The following is a 21332-nucleotide window of genomic DNA, read 5'->3' as shown; positions in this document are numbered from 1 at the left end:
TAGGTACAGAAGAAATAGATTTGCTCACTGCACCTCAAATTCCTCCCTCTCATGGTAGATGTGCATAGACTGCACACGTTCCAAGTCACTCAGGATGGCTATGCATTGTTACTTGTTAAACCGCTGGTATATCACAATAGCATTTCAATTATAACTTTCCTTCAGGATGGTGGTTGTAAAATATTTCTCTTTCCAGGGAGGATAGCCGTGATCTTGAACTTTTCAATCACCTTTGCACCTAAATAGCAGAGAGTATCTCTAGGAGCATTTGCACCTTTAGAGCTGGTCAACATTCTTTCAGAAAGCTTTCAGTGTGGTTGAAACTTTCTAGTTTCTCAGTGAAAAAAACACAGAGCCAAAAAGTGAAAAAAAGCTTTGCTCTGGTTTCAGGAAAAAGTTTTGGTTTTTAAAAACTGAAAATATTTAGCAAAACCCATTTTTTTTTTCAGTTTTTGAACCCAGAAAACATCGGGGTGTTGGTTTAAAGGTTGCATCAAAAGATTGATTTTTTGGGGCGGAAAATTAAAAAGGAAATGATTTTAAAAACATTTCCTGTGAAAATCATTAGCGTTTTTTGACCAGCTCTATAAATCTGATCTGTATTTTAAGGGCTCCCCAGCTACCTCTTTCTGGACTTATAAAATGAGCTGATAGCAGCATTCTGGCTGTGCAAAGAATGTATGTTCAGCCTCCATAGCTGATATGGCTGATTTATTAACAGATGTCACCACAGTTAAGGGTTCTGTTCACATTAAACTGAAATCTTTCCTGCCTGCGTCTGGGGCACTATGCAAATGAAGATTAAAGATCTAGTGGTATATTCCGAAACAGTAGGTGTATCCTGGCTGACTCTCTCATGATATTTTCTGACATCCAAATCTGGGTGTGGTAGCTAGGCCCCTAAGAGCTCCCATGTTTATACGTTAACTGGACTTGGAGGCTGGAATTGGGGCTAGGGGGTTTCTTAAAGATGTTCTCTCCTCAATGCCCCATGTTAGGCCACATATTCAAAATGGCGGCCTATATTTTTGCGTTTGCATTTTCTGTCTGCAACTCGATTGTGGGCACAAATCTGAATACTTGTGCCTCTGCCTAGGGCTCTGAGTCAGGTGCTCATTGTAAAGGGACTGTTGTCCCCTTACTAACACTAAGTGGGGGTGTTTGGTTGGCTAGCTCCCAGTACCAAAAGAAAGGGGAAGGATCGATGGGAAATCAGGACCCTGAGACTGACAGTCCCCAGGAACAATGGGGAGAAGCCAATGCTCCAGGTCAGCCTGATTGACAGGGCAGACAGGCACATCAGGGAGTCAGGATGCCAGGGGGTCCTGTCCTCCCTGTGAGCTGGGATTGCCTGGGTCAGACAGAGTGGGGCCCAAGCTGGCCTGGGGAGCAGAGCCGTGCCAGCCAGAGGGGCCAGACAAGCAGCCCAGAAAGCAGGTCAGAGCTGGGAGCAGAGTCACAGAAGCAGCCCACAGAGCAGACCTGTGCTGGGAGCAGAGCTGCAGCAACCAGAGCTGAGGCTGGAGCAGTCAGGAGCCGGGTGCAGTGAGCAGCTGGGGAGAGCGAGGGGGGACCCTGGGCAGTGGGCCCAGTGCAGGGAGATGCCCCCAGCCAAGGGGCCCTGCAGGCCAGGTGTGGAGGGGGATCATAACCCCGATGGGGTGGGGACGACGCTGGGAAAAAGGGTCCTGCCACGTAGAACCTGAGGGCTTGTGGCCACCGCCAGAGCAAGTGTCCGACCCGCAGCATCCCTGCAGCACAGCCAGGGCCTGAGAAGGGGCCTGGGACTTGTGAGGAACAGACTGTGAACTTCCCTTACATCCAGAGACTCTGGTTGGGATGTCCCCATGCCACAGAGCAGGGTGCCGAGTTTTCCTTTAACCTTTCCCATTTTTTTCTTATTTTTTTTAAATTGGTTGCTGTTTAATAAATTGTATTTGCTTTGAACTGTATGTAATGATCAGTGGGTCAGGGAAGCATCCAGTGCAGAGAGAGCACCCCGGAGTGGGGACACCCCAGCCCGTGCCCTAAGTGACCACGACAAGGTCGAGCCCCCCAGGAATCCTGGGCCCAGCCTTGTTGGGGTTACAAGGACTCTGCCACACAGGAGAATGGAAGGGGAGCCCTCGAGGTCAGGCAGGCCTCTGGATAAAGGGAGTGGGAGCGAGGACTCAGATCCTTTTGCTAGCTCACTTCACTGGGGTACTGTATAAGCCAGGAAAGTTCCTCACAATAGCGGGACCATTCCCCCGCTTACATCATGTTTGCAGTTCATCTCAGCTGCACAAAATGAGTCTGCTAAGTTCATAAGCACAAATTTTGCCCACCAAAGAGGGAGGCCAGGCCTCATCCCTATGAAAAGCTACCCCATTACCTCTTTAAGTGAAGAAAGTGGATCTCAGTGCTATCACGGGAGTAGGAGCCCCATAAAAGTACCTGAGCTATGGGAATACCCATGCCATTGTAGCCATATCAGCAGGTGAGAGAATCAAAATGGGATTTCCCTTCTAGGTTGCAGACATCTCTCTGCACTAGGTTTGTCTCTGTAATTTAGTAGAGATGAATCATCTATCTGAGTTCCTCTCTCCAAAACCTCAGACGAAAAGCCACAGGTACTTGAGAATCTTGATGGCCCAAGGTAGCTAGTTCCCAGTGGGAACATCTTGGTGGGAGAAACTTCTACTTCCTCCTCACTGCACCTATACCCTTTCATATCAATCTATGAAAATCTCTCAGGGGTAAGACTACTATGGACCAATCCTGTCAATAGGATATGGTTTCAGAATTCCAGCTGCAGCAACATCGCTTGCAAGAGACTCCTATGAACTCCAAAGTTAGTAACAGCTGAGTAGGCTGTGGGTCCCCTGTTTAAACTCTTTCCTTTCGTCTAAATTGAAACAATCCTCCTTGTTTGTGATGGGACCTTTAATAGCAAATGAAGCCCACCCCCAAAATGAGGATACTTTTGTTATCCTGACAATTACAGAACATCAGAAAGCTGAGGAGGTGTAAGGTGGTAGGGCACATGAATTTGCGGAGCAATCTGGAAACACCTAATTTCGAAGGCATCTGGATGAGGACCAAGAGTTTCAAGCAACTAGTGGCATTAGATGCCGAACCTGAGACACAAGGTGAGTGATGTAAATATTATTATTATTTATTACCTCACCCACATTTTCCCTCTAATATCCTGGGACCAACACGGCGACAACACAACTTGATATGCTCAGAAAGTGTCTTCAACTGAGCACTCAATAATTCACCCAAATTTGTTATTCATCCTCCTGGTTACTATGGCTTCCTTCACTGTTAGACAGCCCAGGCTCCCACTTGCATAGAGAAGTGTTGTTTTAACAGAAGGTATGGGGAAGAGGTCTAGAAAAACTCAACTCCTTTTATGAACTCCCCTCAAAAATATGAAAATATCTGGGTGACGCTTGCAAAATCTCAAGCTCTGCTATCAGGGCTGCCCAGGATCATGTGAGAGAGGAAAGACAGGAAGAGATGGAGCACAACCTTTACTTCTCCTTCGCACGGGCCAGCGTGTAGACTGCTGATCGAATTGAAACAAGTTCCTCTGCTTTGGCTGGATATCTCCTTGGCACTCATCCGCTTCCAATTCAATTGAATGTTCCTCCATAACACCATCTGATGGGCAAGAAAAGAAAGCAACATGAGAAGGTAAATGTCTGCTGGGACTGTCTAATGCTGAGGGAAAGGCACAGAGGGAAAACTTAGCTACTTACAGAAAGTAGCATTTTAAAAAAGGGGAACAGAAGGTACAAGTGTAGGGAAACCCTTAGAGTGTGATGCAGTGAGAGGAAGCAAGCAAGAATAACATGCAACAAACAATCAGGCAGAAGAGAGGTGTGGTCTTGTGGTTGGAGTGGAGTTTCAGTCCTATCTCCTGCACTCAGTCCCTCATTGGCCTTGTGGGGAAGTCACTGACCTCCCTGACTCAGTTCTCATCTTCTGCAGAATGGGCGTCTGAGTCCCTCTCTCCTAGAGGCGTGACGTGGATTGACTAGTTAATGCTTGTCAAGTGCTTTGAGGATGAGAAGAGCCAGGTACAATTCTAATCAAGTTCAGTTCAATGATGCTTTGTTGGGATGACAAGCTGTGCAAGTGTGTCCAAAGTGCAAGGGAAAAGAGAGGCCCCTCAGGTGTCTTAGGGGCAGGTCTAGACCCGCCCAGCAGAGGGTTACTCTCCATAGACGTGTACACATACTCCAGGGGCTGGCTGTTATGTGTCCCCTGTGGCTGAACCAAGGGGTATATTTTCAAGGGTACAAGACTTTCAGTGGAAGTCAGGTGCCTAAGTGCCACTTAAGCCTTTGGAAACCTACCCTTGATTTTCAAAGCATCTCTGTCTGCAGCACTAAATTGAGATGATGCCTTCCCTGTGCTCCTGGGTGGAAGAACACAATTCCATTGTAATGCACCCCTCTGCCAATGTGACTGAGACTGGCTTTTCCCTCAGTCTTCAAGAGGATTCACCTCCCTTTCACCTATAGTTCGGCCTTTAGTCCAACTCACTTTGTCAGACTGTTGCCTTGTGCTCCTCTGCTCCCAACAGCTTCTTCATCACTTCCCCCATCATCCTGTGAAACCACAGCCAGTTGCCTCAGTAGCACGCAAACTTCCAGCTTTGGGTATTTTTCAAAGGTGGTGCAGTGTCACTGTTCCCTATTGTAGTTGTCCCTCTGTGCTGGCATCCCTAGATGGCCTGGGGCTATATCAGTTCACGTCTGAAGGAAGCACAAGCTCGTCCTGTTTTAGCAACTCCTGGGGCAAGAATCACCTTCTCTTTAGCTTCTGAACCCTGGAACTTCCTCCTTGTAGTTCTTTTCCACGTCAGCCCTCCATCGCCTTTCAAATCTCAGCTGAAGACTGGTTTCTTTCCTTCATTGCCTGGAGCTCTTAACTTCTCTCTTGGTTTGCTGGTGCTTTATTTTAAATGTTCACAGCTGCATTTTTCACCTTGGGCAAAGCACCTTGGAATACAAAGCTCTGCAAGAGACAGGGGCATTGCGTTGGTGGTGGGCGATTGTGGGGAGAGCTGGGGGAGCAATGGTAGCATGTGTTCATATATGAAGATGTTAATGACGGCTAATCAGCACATCATCCCAGAGATGTGCTCTTTATAGCAGATCATACACTTACCTCTCATCGTCGCCGAACAAACTCTACTAAAACAGGTGTTAGTTAAATTCTCCTACTCCTCTAATCAGGTAATTCCTCTCAGCGATTCTGGTGCTCTCCTTTGTCTTTAAGGCAATTATCTGGGATTCTCCTCTCAAGAGGCTTATTTGCTTTCCTCAGGCCTCTTTCCTCCTCAGTAGGCGCTTTCATTATTCTCTCTTCTTTTCACCTTTTAATGAGTGATTCTTGCACTGCTCTGGGTAGGAAGCTTTGTACGTGACAAACGATAACATTCTGTTTCTCTCCTCATTCTGAGTAACCTTTTAGTGTCATCGGCATACCGGGTATTCTGTGTGTGTGTATCTGAGTTCTAAATTGGGATCCCACTGCATACCTGGAGGCAAGGGAATTTGTCGAAATAGGCTGCATCCAAACACCATTGGCCATATCCAGCCTCGGTGAAATTCCATTGACTTTAAGGGGACTGGCATCCTTTCATCACAGGACTGAATTCTCCAGTTCTCAGGTGGCTTTGCTGATAATAGCCATCATGCTATATTCTACATGGATGCAACTTCCCTGGCAGGCCAGTGTTCTTACTGAACCAGCTAGCCTGCCATTGGACTGCGATCCAGAACATTTCAGGGCACAGGAGTCTTGGAAAGAATCACAAATGTTCTGCTGGGTTGGGGCCACAGAGAGGGAGATGCCACTGGTTTATTAAGTGAATCTCATACAGAGTTCACTAAGTGATGTTTGTGCTCTTCAGTGCTGCTATCAAATATGTGCCTTTCATACTGTACAGACCTAGCAGTGAAATTCTGGTCATTTTTGGTTTCTTGCATGCATAAGGGAATCTTGCAAGGTGCTGAGCTGAGAGCACTCTGAGCCTTTCAGGAGATGCAACATCCTGCTGTTAGAAAGCTCTCCTTTACTACACAATTTTCCAGTGCTGTAGATTTCAGTTTAAACACTGGAAACTAACAGCTTTCATAGACATGTAAATACATCTCTCAATTTAAGTGCTCTAACAATGCCCAAATCCTGTAAACCATCAATTTTCCTGACTGTTAAAGTGGGCTGCTGCCACCTCTATGTAACGTCTGGTGCATCTCTTACTTACTTGTCAATCTCTTTCTAACATTGTATGCAGTGTTGTTATAGTCGTGTTGGTCCCAGGATATTAGAGAAACAAGGAGGGTGAGGTAATGTCTTTTATTGGGCCAACGTCTGTTGGTGAGAGAGACAAGCTTTCAGGCTTACACAGAGCTCTTCTCTCACCAATAGAAGTTGGTCTAATAAAATATATTATCTCCCCTACCTAGTTTCTCTAATATCCTGCAACTAACCCAGCTACAATACTGCATTCTGCTCTCTGACAAACATGTGGATAATACTTGAGTCAAAAGGCCCTTAGCCAAGAGTTTGAAAGCCCTGGCTCCACAAATCACATGATAGAGGTGATTACTCCATGGACTTCAACAAGATGACACATATTTCTTTAAAGTTACTCATAGAATCATAGACTTTATAGTCAGAAGGGACCATTATGATCATCTAGTCTGACCTCCTGCACAATGCAGGCCACAGAATCTCACCCACCCACTCCTGTATCAAACCCGTGTCTGAGCCATTGAAGTCCTCAAATCATGGTTTACAGACTTCAAGGTGCAGAGAATCTTCCAGCAAGTGACCCGTGCCCCACGCTGCTTATAGCTTTGCAGAACTGGGGCTGAAATGACCAAATATGCTTTTTCCTTTTTTGGAGAAATGTTTCCCTGCTTGCAGCTCTATCTAGCCAGGATCTCATCAGAACTCAGCTGCTAGGCAGAGCTGTCAGGATTTGCAGGGGAGACGTCTATGCCAAACTCAGCTTTCTGCAGGACGTGGCTGTCACATTGTGTGGAGTGGTTCATGACCAGGAGCGCCAACCTCAGGGGCAGACTGTCAAGAAGCGGGACAGAGACCCCCAAGCTGGTTGTGTGTTCTGTAATTAGATTTCACCGGCCCACTAACAAGTGTGAACTCCTAAAGTACTATACCAGTCTGACCAGGGAGTCACAGACAGTCCCCTTGGCATTCCAATCTATTTTGCCACCCAGGCCAGGGGGACTTAGCGATAGTTGGATTCCATGCACCAAAGATCACAAAATATTCAGGTTGCTCCCAGTCCCAAGAGACCAGTCACTTATTCAGCATCAATTTGTACCTTAGTTCTCACACCAGCGGGTACGTCTACACTTACCGGAGGGTCCGGCGGCAGGCAATCGATGTTCTGGGATCGATTTATCGCGTCCGGTTTAGACGCGATAAATCAATCCCGGATCGATCCCGGAAGTGCTCGCCGTCGACACCGGTACTCCAGCTCGGCGAGCGGAGTACGCGGCATCGACGGGGGAGCCTGCCTGCCGCGTCTGGACCCGCGGTAAGTTCGGACTAAGGTACTTCGAATTCAGCTACGTTATTAACGTAGATGAATTTGCGTACCTTAGTCCGAAGTGGGGGCTTAGTGGGGACCAGGCCAGAGACAACTCTTGTAGCCAATCTAAGGTTTTATTAATCAAGAAAAGAGTCCAAACAGCAAAAGATGAAAACTTTTCTTGTCAACTACTTTTATTTCCTTCTTCCAGAATTCAAGAAAATGGGAAGAGCCCTTTTGCCTGTAGCCTCTTCATGTGCGAGGGGCAATTAATATTATTTGTATGGTGATATCCCACAATAGCCCATTTACTTTTGATAGGCCCTCTGGATGGACAGGAAACGATCCCTGCTGACTGGGTTCACAGTTTCACAGCAAAATTTTTACAGTTATGAAGCCAAACTTAAATATGACCTTACAGCATATGATAAAGTTATTATAAAGAAGATTAATGCCGGCAGCAACTTACAAGCATTTCAAAAAGTCTAAACACTAAACACATGGTTACCAGTCCAATACCCATCTGAATCATACTAACACACAGGTGAAACAGACTGGTTTCCTGCAATGAATTTGTCCGTGCTCGGCTAAGGCCTACAGCCGTGGCAAGAGCTGGCACCAGGTCTGCCAGCATCACAGTGGAACTCTGCCAGCTGAGTTGGTACTGAACCAGGTCAGTATTAGTGCTGTGCTGTGCTCACCTTGCAGGTGAGACATAAGCCAGACATCTGGACCTTTTACAAACATTAAAGAGCCCATGCAACTATCGCCATGTGAACCCTAGTGTGCAGGCTAAGTTTTCAGTTTGGGTAATTATGAGGGGATATCAGCTAGGGGGAATGTAATGTCAGTGGGAGGTATGTCAGGTTGTGTGTGCTCCAATATGTCTTAGATTTTCTTTGGCCAACTATGACAGAAGAGTTTTGATTAGCACTGTCAGAAACCTTCTGGGATTTTTCTTCTTTTGCCTCGTCTTCAAGGACATTTGGAGGTGTACGAGATCAGCTCATTCTCTGCTTCTTCATTTCACTTAAGCCCTATGTTCCTTCAGTTTTTAGGTGAAGCTTTATCTTGTAGGATCTGACTTTAGTCCAAGCCCGCTTGGGTCCATGTTTATGCTTGGCACAAAGCCTTTTTTAGTGAAGAGAGGGCAAAGCAGGTCCAAAATGCTGCCGTTCTGTTCTGGTAGCGTTCTGGACAAGAGCTGGGAGGGGAATGGTTTTCCTATCCTGTGAACATTTTCAAGATAATGCAAAATGTTCCATCATGAATCAAACCAAAAAGTGGAAATCTCAAAATTTCATGAACTGAAAATCCCCCCCCCCCCAATATTTTTGGTCATGTGAAACATTTTTTCATAATTTCAAAACATTTTAATTTTGACCATTTATTTAAAATATTTTTTTTTTACTACAGTCAATGTGCATTTTGAAATAAAGAGTCATTTTGAACCAGAACACTGGAATTTTTTACAATATTGCCACAAAACATTCTGATAGTTTCCGAACTTTATTTCTCAAAATTTTTGAGTTGAAAAATTTATCGAAACAGACCCCTTTTCTGCAACAAGTTTTGGTTTTGATGAATCGGCATTTTCCAACAAAAAATGTTGTGTTGAAAAATTCCAGACCAGTTCTCTTCTCCACTCATTTTGCACTCACGTAAATAATCCCCCTAAGGGACAGTGCAATAGAGAGCCATGCCCAGAGAATATCCCACAACTGGCACTAAGTCCAGTGCTTCATCTGGTTAAGTAGGTCAGCCAGCTGTGGGGACCAATCCAATGGGAATCTTTGACTTGGCTTTTGTTCATTACCTCTGCTGTCCTGATAGGACGGTAGAGAGAAAAGATATAACAGTAACTGCATTTGTCACAGTCTTCCTCCAAGTCCCCGTTCTTCCCTCTGCTGCTCCTTGCTGGATGTGTGGTACAACACAGGTAAGATGGATACATACTTTTGTGGGTTTTTTTGGTTGGGGATTGTTATTTTTCTGTTTGTATGATGGAGAAGATGGTGTTAATGGCCAACACAATTATCAGTAAGTCATTTCCCTAGTCTGATGACAGAGGGGAAATATGAATATCTTAACTGCAATGGAAAATAAGGAAAAGACAGCAGACTACAGAGAAAGATGATGAATTCAATAAGTATTTTAACAATTTATATTATGGATTTAATTATGGAATTTGGGGCTTAGACAAGATTCATGTGATGCCAAAAGAGTAAATCAGTCAGTCAGTCTTTCTGTTGCATTTACAAACAAACTTCCTCTTGATTTTAACCACAGCTCATTACAAGGTTCTTCTCACAGTATTATTGTTCTATTGTGGCAGCATCCAAAAATCCTAGTTGGGTTTGGGTCCTTATTGTGCTACCAGGCAAATGTAAAATAAAAGTTAACTCCTACAATATTATTACTATGAATAATAATAATTTGTTTCAAATTAGTATCATATACATCTGTAAGACACCCATTATGTTACCTGAATGCATTTTATGAGACTCAGATCAGGAACAAATCTTTCCTCCAAAATATGATATATATAACCTCAGCCCTCATAGCACAACACCTAGTTGTTGAAGACGTGAATTGCTGACGTGTGTGTGTGTTTGACAGATAGTACGGAAACTTCTAATTCACGTGCTTTTGAGATCAATATGTGCAGCTACATTGGGGATCACAAAGTGTATCCCATTTGTATTGGCTAATCACCAGTGGGTTTCTGCTCTCTTCCTTTCATTCTCAGGTAGTAGACTCGGTTGGCTTCTGGATAAGTGACTTTGCAGAGTGGCAGCTTGTAGATTGCGGAATTATTTGTAGTTAGGAGCAAAAAGAGAAGCGCAGAGAAGCAGAAAGGCCAGGTGCAGGCTGGTAATCCAATCTGGGTAGGGGAAAAAGAATGTGTTGACAGAATTTTATATCACATTTTTATTATTCCCTTTGCTTAACTCTCCAGCTTTTAGTCAGAAGCCTGAGAAGGATATACTTCCTCAAAGAACAGTTTTGACAATTATGGTGCACTTTGGGATTCCTCGTATCTCCTCCCCGATATTCCCCCCAAACAAACACACTCATATCCCTACCCCTTGCTGGCAGCACAGATAGCAATGCAAAGCCGGGCCAGGTTACAAGAAAAAAAGGGAGCAAGTTCCAGTGAGACTCTAAAAGCCTAAAATTAAATTGGTACAAAAATGTATCTGGCCAAGATTCCTCTAGGGTCCTTGTGGCTCTCCAACTGAATTCTTCTAAAAATGAGGACACTGGGTCCAACCATCCTTTTCCTGATGCATCCTTAATTCAGGTGTATGTAACAGAGGCATCCTATTTATGCAGGCCTTCTGCTCTAAACCACTCTAGATACAATACGTTAACAAAGAAATCAGATGGGTACATTTTAATATGTATATATGAAATTGCTGTCTTTAAACATTCATATATTTAAAGCTACCAAACCTATTGTCTTCAAACTTGGCTTTAGTTTTGATCCCCCAAGTAAGATCTAAAAACAAGCATAGTTTGATGGTTCTAGTTGCAGCTATTTTTGAGTCATATGGGTATACATTTTATATTTTTACCATATGAGAAAAGATATTTTTTCTCCACATTAACAATCCTCGAAAATGACTGCAACAAACTTTTTAAAAAAATGATTGGATTGAGACAAAGCAAGGAAAAATTGGGAACAAATAAAAAAAATATCAGCCTAAAGGAGTTTGTCTGGGTAGAATAAAAGTTGTATCTCATTCCAGAAATGGTTGTTGGAATCAACTCATATACACAAGTGCACACATAGAGGATAGTGTGGTTTGAAGTTCTCTGAACTCCTACTGTCAGCAGTAGAGTCTTTAATCTCACAATACACCAGACAGAATCTATACAATAAACCCTACTGGCTTGCAGAATTCTTACTCCAGTGCTGTCAGAACTGTTATTGTTGTAATACAGAAGTCTCTGTGTTCTGATATTATGACAAAGCCAAAATACATATAAACTTACCACAGATAAGATATTGGCAAGAGCTGCTCCAGCATAGGCACAAAATAATGCTGTGAAATGAACAAAGAGACTATGAAACAAGTTAAAAGTTGCTCAATGAAATTAGCATAGGTAGCAACTCTCTGCAACTACACTATAAAGTAGTTACTGCTTATTTACTGCTAGCTAGCATAAGGATTAGAATTAGAATTCTGGTGCAGGAGGGCTACTAAATAGGATCCCCAAATCCCATGTGCAGGTGGTTTATATTTGTTCCTGTGTGAAGTACGAAGTCGCTCTGACATTAAGGCTAGTTTGGCCTCATCTGCTCTATTTGCATGAATGGTAAGTGAGCATTTCACCTCAACAAGCACATTTGAAGGGGCATCTTTCAGAAAAATTCTGGTGGGGGTGGGCAAAGTTGTGTTTAGGACTTAATATGCAATTATATTATGCCCTGCAAAGTCTGATGATGCAAAAAGTGGCTGACATAATGGATCATATAGATCAGTGGTTCTCAACCAGGGGTACGTGTATCCCTGGGAGTACGCAGATGTCTTCCAGGGGGTACATTAACTCATCTAGATATTTTTCTAGTTTTACAAAGTCTACATAAAAAGCACTCGCAATGTCAGTACCAACTAAAATTTCATACAATGACTTGTTTATTCTGCTCTATACACTGAAAAGTAAGTACAATATTTATATTCCAATTAATTTATTTTATAATTATATGGTAAAAATGAGAAAGGAAGCCATTTTTCAGGAATAGTGTACTGTGACACTTTTGTATTTTTATGTCTGATTTTGTAAGCAAGTCGTTTTTAAGTGAGGTGACTTGGAGGTATGAAAGATAAATCAGACTCCTGTACTCTGGAAAGGTTTAGAGACACTGATATAGACTATGAAAAGTCCTGGGGGAGCAGGGAATTAAGTCGGTGTGGGGCAACTGGCCCACTGGCTCCATAGCAAGTGACACTCCTGGATATATGTAGTTTATGACGCTGACACACCTTTATTTGCTATGTACTGAATGCTTACATTTGCCATTTTGCTCTTGCACTTGCTGCAACTTGTAACAAAGGAGACACACACACTGTGCTCTCTCATGGAGAATTTACCTTTGTTCTTTCTCGCTTTTGTTTTCCTCAGTCTAAAACAAAAGTGTGGAAATGCACTTGTGTGCACAGATCAGTTGCTTGAACATCTGACTGTGGGTGCAATTATGCAGATTATGCCTGCAAATTCTCTGTTTCATGGGTGGATGCGAGCGCGCTTTTGCCATCACGGCCACAACCCTGACATTAAATCTGCAGAATTTCCACGGCTATTCTGCATGCTTTGGATTTCTGCTTTCCACATCCCATAGGATACATACCACAGGCAAGTGCCAGCAAGTGTGTCTGCCAGGTAAGAGCATAGAACATGCCTCCGATTGCAATGCAAGCAAGCACACAGTTGTAACTCGCCAAGCCGAAGTAGAGCCTGTCAAATGGCATTGCAATGGTCAGCGCTGTAAGGCAAAAGGCACAGTTTATGATATCTAGCTATTAGCCAAGTTTTAGACATCAGATATCATTCTTTACAAATTCCTTGGCATCAACACAGAATTATTTCCCCATTACATCTGCACTAAAAGATAACTGCGTTCTCAGTCACACCATTGCCAATATGGAGGAAATAGGCTGAAGTCAATGGCTATGCTTATTCCATATCTATGATGATGTAATAGAGCCCAGAATTTGGACCAGTCCTCAAGTTCTCACTCAGGCAAAACTCTTTCTAAGCTCAATGGGCATTCTGGCTCAATAAAATTAACCAGTCCCGGCACAGTAGTAGCCAAGGCAGCAGCGGGGAAGTAAGCAGGACCTCCTAGCCGATCTCCCATGGCCCCAAGCTGCCAGGGGTGCTGGGACCCAGTCAGTCTCCACCTATGCGGGCTTTCACCAGCAGGACAGCAACTCAGGGTCTTTTCCTGGGAGGCCTTACAAGAGCTCCTTGGAGTTTTCTCACTGGCCTCAGCACCACCAGCAAACAGGGCAGCACAACCTCTGGCGACCAGGCCACCCTGAGACATTATCAGCTCTGATAACTTGAATTTGGATGCTCATATCACCACTTGTTTGGACTAATCCATTTCCCACTGTGATGCCTCCATTCGCTTTCTTGTTTATGATTCCCCTTCTCCCACCCCTTCCTCTCCTCACCTTCCCCTGTAGGAAAACCTACTGAATCATTTGGATTAAATACTAGACCTGTGCAAAACGTAGCAACCATCCCAAACCAGATGAACTATGGAAAGAAAATGGCCTGAGTCTTCTCCAAAACACTTATGGGTCCAAAGCACAACACAAAACTTACTGCCGTCTCTGGATGGATACACATTTTCCAAGATGGGTGTTGTGGATTAGTCTTGGTTTCATAACATAACTAGTGACAACTGGTCCTAGAGCTACAGCAGGTCTCCTTGGTAGAACACAAAATCTTGCAAACCCATACACAATGAATAGAGCTTTGTGGAACTCTACTCTTTTGTTCCGAGTTTTGCCTTCGCCATATTGGGTTTGAATAAAACCCAAAATTCAGATCCAAGCTCAAGGATGTGACTACAAATCAAAACCATGTCCAGACCCATGCAAGCAGAAGCCACAAAGTGTTGGACAGAACTATGTAATAACTGGAGTCAGGGTACTGGTAAATGTAAGAAATTACAAAAATAACCTTGGTAAGTCATGGTCATTTGTTAGTACCTGCCAGCATCCCCACTGCTGATCCGATTGCAGCATGCAAGCAAATAAGTGGAGAGGAGATGAGTAAAGCAACCAGGAAGATGCCACCAGTCCAGGGATTATCACAGCCATACACCTGACCAATGCCGACTGGAATGGATTGTAGCAGCTGCAGCATTGGTTTGAAAAGGACACATTATTATAATCAAGGCAAAATGGCAATTATTTCACAGTGTCCATTTGTTAGAAAACAAGGGGCTCAAAGTGTCAAACTGTGGCATTACAACACAAACAGGAGACACTTTGCCCTAGAAAAGAGGATAAGGTGTTTCAGTCAGTACTAAGTAGCAGCTGCCCTTAGTAATTTTAAAAATAAAATAAAATAAAAATAGAATTTTCCAACTATTATATGATATCCTATTATGACATTTAATTAGTAGTAGTGCATACTATGCACTACTACTATTCACATGTTGTGAAGTAATGTACAAATAATAGAAAAATAGAAAAAATAAATAAAATTTGAAATGAAATTTTGGAATGATTCCCCCAAACAAGAATGTTCAAAAATGAATTTCTTCATTTTTAAATAGTTTTTAAAACTTGCCCACTCACTCCTGTAACAGACCCATAACCTCTGGCTGAGTTACTGAAGTCCTCAAATCATGGTTTAAAGACTGAAAGTTACAGAGAATCCACCATTTACTCTAGTTTAAACCTGCAAGTGACCCATGCCCCAGACTGCAGAGGAAGGGAAAAAACCTCCCAGAGTCTCTGCCAAACTGACTCAGGGGAAAATTCCTTCCTGACCCCAAATATCAGCTGCTGCTGGTGAAAGGTGTCCGACTGACAGTGTCTTTTCAACAACGGGACAAGCACAGTTGAAGTGCAAGTTTTCCCCAAGCTCTCCCCCCCCCAACTTGCCTTAGGACTGGTCATGTGAGGCCCACTTCTAAGTAGAGGGAGTAGTTCAAAGTCTGTGGTCAGTTTGAATCCTTAGTCTTTCCACTGAAACCACCAACATTGGGCATCATGCCATTTTGGTGGATTTTTTTGTGAAGTGGCTACTCCTCTGTTAAGAACTGGGCAGAGATGACCAATTCATTTTATGAGTTGTTGGATATTAGGAAAAACATTTTCACTAGGAGGGTGGTGAAGCACTGGAATGGGTTACCTAGGGAGGTGGTGGAATCTCCTTCCTTAGAGGTTTTTAAGGTCAGGCTTGACAAAGCCCTGGCTGGGATGATTTAGTTGGGGATTGGTCCTGCTTTGAGCAGGGGATTGGACTAGATGACTTCCTGAGGTCCCTTCCAACCCTGATATTCTATGATTCTATGCTCAGGAGGTTCAGATGCTATTAACCTGGGCTGTATTTTAGCCTGTTACCTAGAGGCAAGAGCCCTCCTATTTATCTTTTGCAAGGATGTGGACTATTTCTCCTTTCTTTAGTGGACCTTACCAGTGGCACTTCGATTTCAGACCAGGTGATATTGGGCACTGATGTTACAGGCTGAATGAGAGTGGTGGGGAAGAAGAGGTTGTAGTGTCCAGTGGCAGACAAGTAAAGAGACACGGCAATGTTGAAAGGCAGGGTGAAAACAGGAAGGTCCCATTTCCTGAAGACTGAACCTAAAGCACTGGAAAGAACTGGGCTGAAAAGAGAAGAATAAAAAGAAACAGTTTCAACTTGTTCATCTCAGCTGGAATGGTGAAAAATATCCCCACCATTTCAGTCCAAAGTCCCAGTGAAACTCAGAAAACTCCAATCTCCTTAGGAGACTCCAAACAGTGAATCGCTCACATCACTTTAACCTGCATGAGATAAGCACTCACAAAATGTGACCTAGCACCATCTTAAGGCATGATCCCCACATGAGCACCTGTAACCAATGAGAACTGATGTTGCTCAGCGCCACTTCAATCAGCCGCATTAATTTTTAAAGTATTATTTAAAGTCCAAGTTTCCTTCTTATAAAAAAGATTAATAAATTAGGTTTATTCCTGACATGCCAAGCGGTGGTGAGTGAGCCACAAAATATTAGGAGATCCATCACTAAGAAGCACCCAAAAGTTTGGATGCTTAATATAACTTTGTCCAAACCTCTTGGCTCAGGAAATTGGGCAACAGATCTCACAAAAACAGGATTTCTTGGGAGATTTCCAGACCTCCTGGTTTCCAGTCTAGATGAATATATCATACAAACAGTCTTTCTTGTGGCATATTGATAATTCATCTCCCAGTCCTGACTGGAATCAATAAATCTAAAAGAATGTGGAAAGTCTAGGTCAGTCAGATCCTCCACTGGTGGAAATTAGTTGTTTCTCTATTGGCTTCAGAGCTATGCCAATTTATACCAGCTGAGGGCCAAGCACGGTCAACTACTGCTCTCCGTTACACCTGTGCAAATGCATTGAAGTGAGCAGAGAGCTCAATGTAGCCCGTATTTAAAAAAATAGTTAACAGGTGAGTTTGGGTGTTAGAGGGATTTTCAGTTGGTGCTGATTTTAACCAAAAACATTTGGCATGTCTAATGCAATATCCTATGTCTCCTTTTGTGGCTATGATCAATAGAAAAGATGCACTGTATTATAATCCCTATTCAATCTCAGATCAAGCCGTTTCTCTTAAAAGGATTTCAGTTATCAGAGCAATGTTCAGAAGACTTCTTGGCGAGAACTAGTAGAAAAAAAGAGGTCAGCGCGTTCATGAAAATTGTGTTTCATTTTCTTTGTTGAAATGCCACATTTCTAATGTTTCTCCATAGCTCTATGACGGATTGAAAAGTAGGACCGCGTTTGCCCAGAAAGCGTTGCTCTTTTGTAAACGGAACTTCAAAATTTCGACAAAAATGTCGCTGAAATGTCAAATTTTAAAATCTTTCAAATAGCTCTGTGACAGATATAGCAACCCAGACGCTTTGGGGACCATTGCATTACATTTGTGAATGGCTTCTGTTCTGTGTGACTGTGTTCTACTCTATGGGGCGAGGGGAGGGTTACCACGGCTCCTCCAGAAACTAAACACAGTGGGGGAAGATTAAAGTGGGTCACTGAAACAGTAAACAGCTCCAGTGGCACAGGTGCCAGCTTCCTCTGGGCGTGCTCAACCCCACCGCTCAGCCCCAGACCCCACCCCCACCTGCCTACTTCCCCCAAGCCCCTACCCCTGCTCCGCCTCTTCCCCTCTTAACCCTTGGATGGGGAGGTGAGTAGGAAGGCAGCAGGGGCGATGAGGGGTGTGGTCAGCCCAGGGGATGCAGTGGGGGCCAGGGGTGATAAGGGGGGCGGTGAGTCCAGGGATGGAGCCCTGAGACTGGGGAATGGAGTCCGCCGCTGTTCAGGCAAAGCCCAGAGCCCGAGGCCCCACGGTCAGAGCCTGTGGCACACCGCTGCGCAGCCAGAGACTTCTGCCTGCCAACCCAGGGCTGAAGCTGGAAGTCTGAGCCCCACCATCCCTAGGAAGGTGGGGAACTCAGACCAGTTGTCTGCTCCTCTGGCGTTTATGGCTCCAGAGGAGGGGGTACTGCTTTGTACCCTCCCCGCCAAAGACTGCCCAGAAGGTTGTGTGGCCACAAGAAAAGCCCCCGGTGGCTGCATTTAAGAAACGCTACAACAGTCTACAAAATGTTCTGGGTTTCGAGAGATTGGTACAATGAGACCTTCATTTATGAAGTCTATAGAAATATAATATGGAATAATCTTGCATTGTAAGAGGAGCACAGGGCAACACAGATTTACATTTTATTAAGACAAGCCATTAAAAATGCAAATCTTGAATTAATTTTGATTAAAAACATTTATATTAAAATTGATTCTGTAACATTATTAAAAGCCACAATTAAAAGCTAAATTTAATTTTAAAGAATACATTGCTTGGAATCAAGTGTACTTACATGGGTTAATATTGTGGAGGATTAGTTAAAGACCTAAGAAAGGCAGGATCAAATTCAGTCCTGTGAAAATCCACTGGGTCAGATTTAGTGATGCAAGTGAGCATAGTTTTACTGGCGGGCATGATTATACCAACAGTGAATTTGGTCCACTGGCCTCATGCATTTGCACAGGTTGCAAGCTGGGGAAGCATTTTGCCCATTTGCTATAATCAATTGTATAGGTTAACTAAAAACCATTTAAATTTCATGCCAAAGGATGCCAAAGCTCACCACAAGCTATGCACATCCAGGAATGACTCCTAAAACAAACAAAAAAGTGCATTGCCTCTGAGGTGCAATGCAGAAGCTGTTTAACATCCCACAGCAAAATGTCACCACAGTTTAGGACAGAAAGTGGTGAATATCAGAACTGAAACGGTAGGGTGGGATGTAACAGAAAGAATCTGAAACTAAGTGCTTGAAGTGTTTGCAAAACTCCTGTTAGTATCAGTAAGTGTTCACTGAAAGCCATATAGGAAAAGAAGAACTAGAATTGCTTAGCCTGGTCTACAGAAAATAAAACCAGTATCACTTACCAAGCCATGGATGTAACAACAACTGGCAGTAGAAGCCACCAATAATAGTCTCCTTTGTCAGAGAACACCGCCATGAGCAGTCCCACCAGGACTCCATTGTAGCCGAACAGTCCCGCTGCTATGGCCGATCTGTGGGAGAAAGACAATTGACTTGAAATGGTTACTAGAAAGCAATTGGCCCTGAAGGCCCAGTACGCACTAGAGCCGCAGCCCAGTGAATCACTCTTTCTTGCACTGAAATGCAGTTTCCAGAAGTCCTACATCTAGCAAAGTGACAATATTGAGCTGGTGAACAATGTGACCACTCACACAAGTAAGTAACTGGGGTTAGCACAATTGGTGCCATAGCAATGGTGTTGCTTGGTACCCCATGTTTAGAGGGCAGCTGAAAGTTCGTGGGGTACCCAGCACATTTCTAATAACCCACGGATGCTGCACTGCAACAGCAACAGAAAATCTGAACATAAAAGAAATCTGTTCTAGATTGCACATAACCAAAAAGCTACCCCTCCTTGCTCACTAAACTACTTGAGGCCCAAAACAACAGTCATGTTCCTCATTGATTATTTTACCTGAACATTTGGGCCACAATTCTTCCCTCATGTAACTGCAACCAAAACCCGTGGAGAGGAAGGCTGGTCCAGTTGCTCAGGTGCTGGCCCGAGACTGGAGAGACCCAAGTTTTATCCTGTTTTACCCCAAACTTCCTGTATGAGCTCAGGCAAATCACTTAGTATCTCTGTGCCTCAGTTCCCTTTCTGTAAAAATGGACATGATGGCACTGCCCTACCTCAGCCAGGTGTTGTGAGCTTAAATACATTAAACACTGTGAGGTGCTCAGGTACTATAGTTGAGGGTAGCATTGGATCTCCAAGATAAAATGCCCAGAACAGCTCAAATAACACGTCCATCCACTAGCTCTCAAACTGCTTTTATATACTTAGCCTCACAACCTTATCATGCAAAAAGAACAGGAGTACTTGTGGCACCTTAACAAATGTATTTGAGCATAAGCTTTCGTGGGCTACAGCCCACTTCTTCGGATGCTATGTAGCCCACGAAAGCTTATGCTCAAATAAATTTGTTAGTCTCTAAGGGCTTGTCTATACTTACCGCGCTGGTTCGGCGGCAGGCAATCGAACTTCTGGGTTCAATTTATCGCGTCTTGTCTGGACGCGATAAATCGAACCCAGAAGTGCTCGCCGTCGACTCCGGTAATCCTGCTCGGCGCGAGGAATATGCGGAGTCGACGGGGGAGCCTGCCTGCCGCGTCTGGACCGCGGTAAGTTCGAACTAAGGTACGTCGACTTCAGCTACGTTATTCACGTAGCTGAAGTTGCGTACCTTAGTTCAAATTGGGGGGTTAGTGTAGACCAGGCCTAAGGTGCCACAAGTACTCCTGTTCTTTTTGCGGATACAGACTAACATGGCTGCAACTCTGAAACCTTATCATGATGTCTGTTATTATCTCCATTTACCAGACAAGGGAATGGAGATGCAAAGGGTAAGTGATTTGCTACGTAGCAAGACAGTGACAGAGCCCAGATTAGAACCTGAGGTGTTTATAGTGCTTTTAGTGTACTAGACTGTACCTCTCCTGGATTAGAGATTATAGGCCATTCAGTGCAATAACCGTGGTTTATGTAATGCGAGCTAAAGCTTGAACTCACTGTTCAGCATCACCAAAGAACGGATCTGCTCAAACACGGGCCTTAGACACCACTAATGGGTAGCACAATATTTTAAAGTTCAGTTGCCAATTTATTTAAAAATTCCAAATGCAAAAGCCAAACCTACCTGTCCTGGCTCAGAATAAATGCCGTTAACGTCGAGACAACTGTTCCTGAACAGCCTGTGAGCGTCCACCAAGGATTCTGGATCAACAGTCCGGCTAGAATAAGTAGCCCACTGAGTGGGTTGTTGACAAACATCACCTGGGATATTCCCCGCAGGACCCAGTCAATAAACTGAACAACTAGAGGTTTATCTGAAAGAGATCAAATACAAATTCTGGGAATAAGACATCATTCCAGCATGGCTTTCTTGAAACACACTTAGCTTTGCAGAGTCTGCCTCCATTCTGTTGCCAGCAATGTATCAACAAGACTGTAAAACTCGTCTTTGATTTATTGGTGCCTGGACATATTTTGCATCTGGCACATGAAAAGCTAACTGAGATGTATTGCAGTTGGTAAAGTTCACCACTATCAAGCACTTGGCCAGATTACTAAAGAAGAGTTTATGAAAGTCACAACTAGTCTTTCTTGCAGGGCAGCCAGCATAAGGATTCAACTATACATTTAATGAGAAAACTAAACCACTTCTGTGTGTAACTCTGTTGCCAAATGGGTTTTAGGCAAGGCTGAAAACAGTGCGTAGATGGACGAGGAAACGTTAGTAGGGAACAACCCTTTTTCCATAGAAAAAATGCAGACACAGAATGCTGAGGCGCGGGTTTCATAAGACATAAAACAGATTGTTAAAGGTATTTAGGCACCTAAAGAACAGATGCCTAGCGGGAGTTTCCAGGAGTGTCTAAGCATCGACCTCCCATTGAAATCAATGGAAGTTAGGCACCTAGATACTGCTGAAAACC

The 21332-nt window shown here is 43.8% G+C and overlaps 1 protein-coding gene across 1 annotated transcript in view; it reads right to left on the bottom strand.

Moving 5' to 3' along the window:
- The window catches only part of SLC14A2 (solute carrier family 14 member 2), a 41897-nt gene extending 23032 nt beyond the window's left edge, over positions 1-18865 (bottom strand). The window contains exons 1-7 of the mRNA XM_029910909.1: positions 18737-18865; positions 15728-15920; positions 14290-14437; positions 12918-13052; positions 11561-11610; positions 10277-10445; positions 3517-3648 (exon numbers count right to left, since the gene is read on the bottom strand). Coding sequence (XP_029766769.1) covers positions 3517-3648; positions 10277-10445; positions 11561-11610; positions 12918-13052; positions 14290-14437; positions 15728-15920; positions 18737-18810 — 901 coding nt within the window. The 5' untranslated portion in view covers positions 18811-18865. The remainder of the gene's footprint in view (positions 1-3516; positions 3649-10276; positions 10446-11560; positions 11611-12917; positions 13053-14289; positions 14438-15727; positions 15921-18736) is intronic.
- Between the last annotated feature and the right edge of the window lie 2467 nt (positions 18866-21332).

This window comes from Terrapene carolina, unplaced genomic scaffold (genome assembly GCF_002925995.2).
Source record: "Terrapene carolina triunguis isolate 2854851 unplaced genomic scaffold, T_m_triunguis-2.0 Scaffold69, whole genome shotgun sequence".
NCBI classification, from domain to species: domain Eukaryota; kingdom Metazoa; phylum Chordata; order Testudines; family Emydidae; genus Terrapene; species Terrapene triunguis.
The sequence above is the reverse complement of the archived record's forward strand: the minus strand, read 5'-3'. Positions and strand labels throughout refer to the sequence as shown.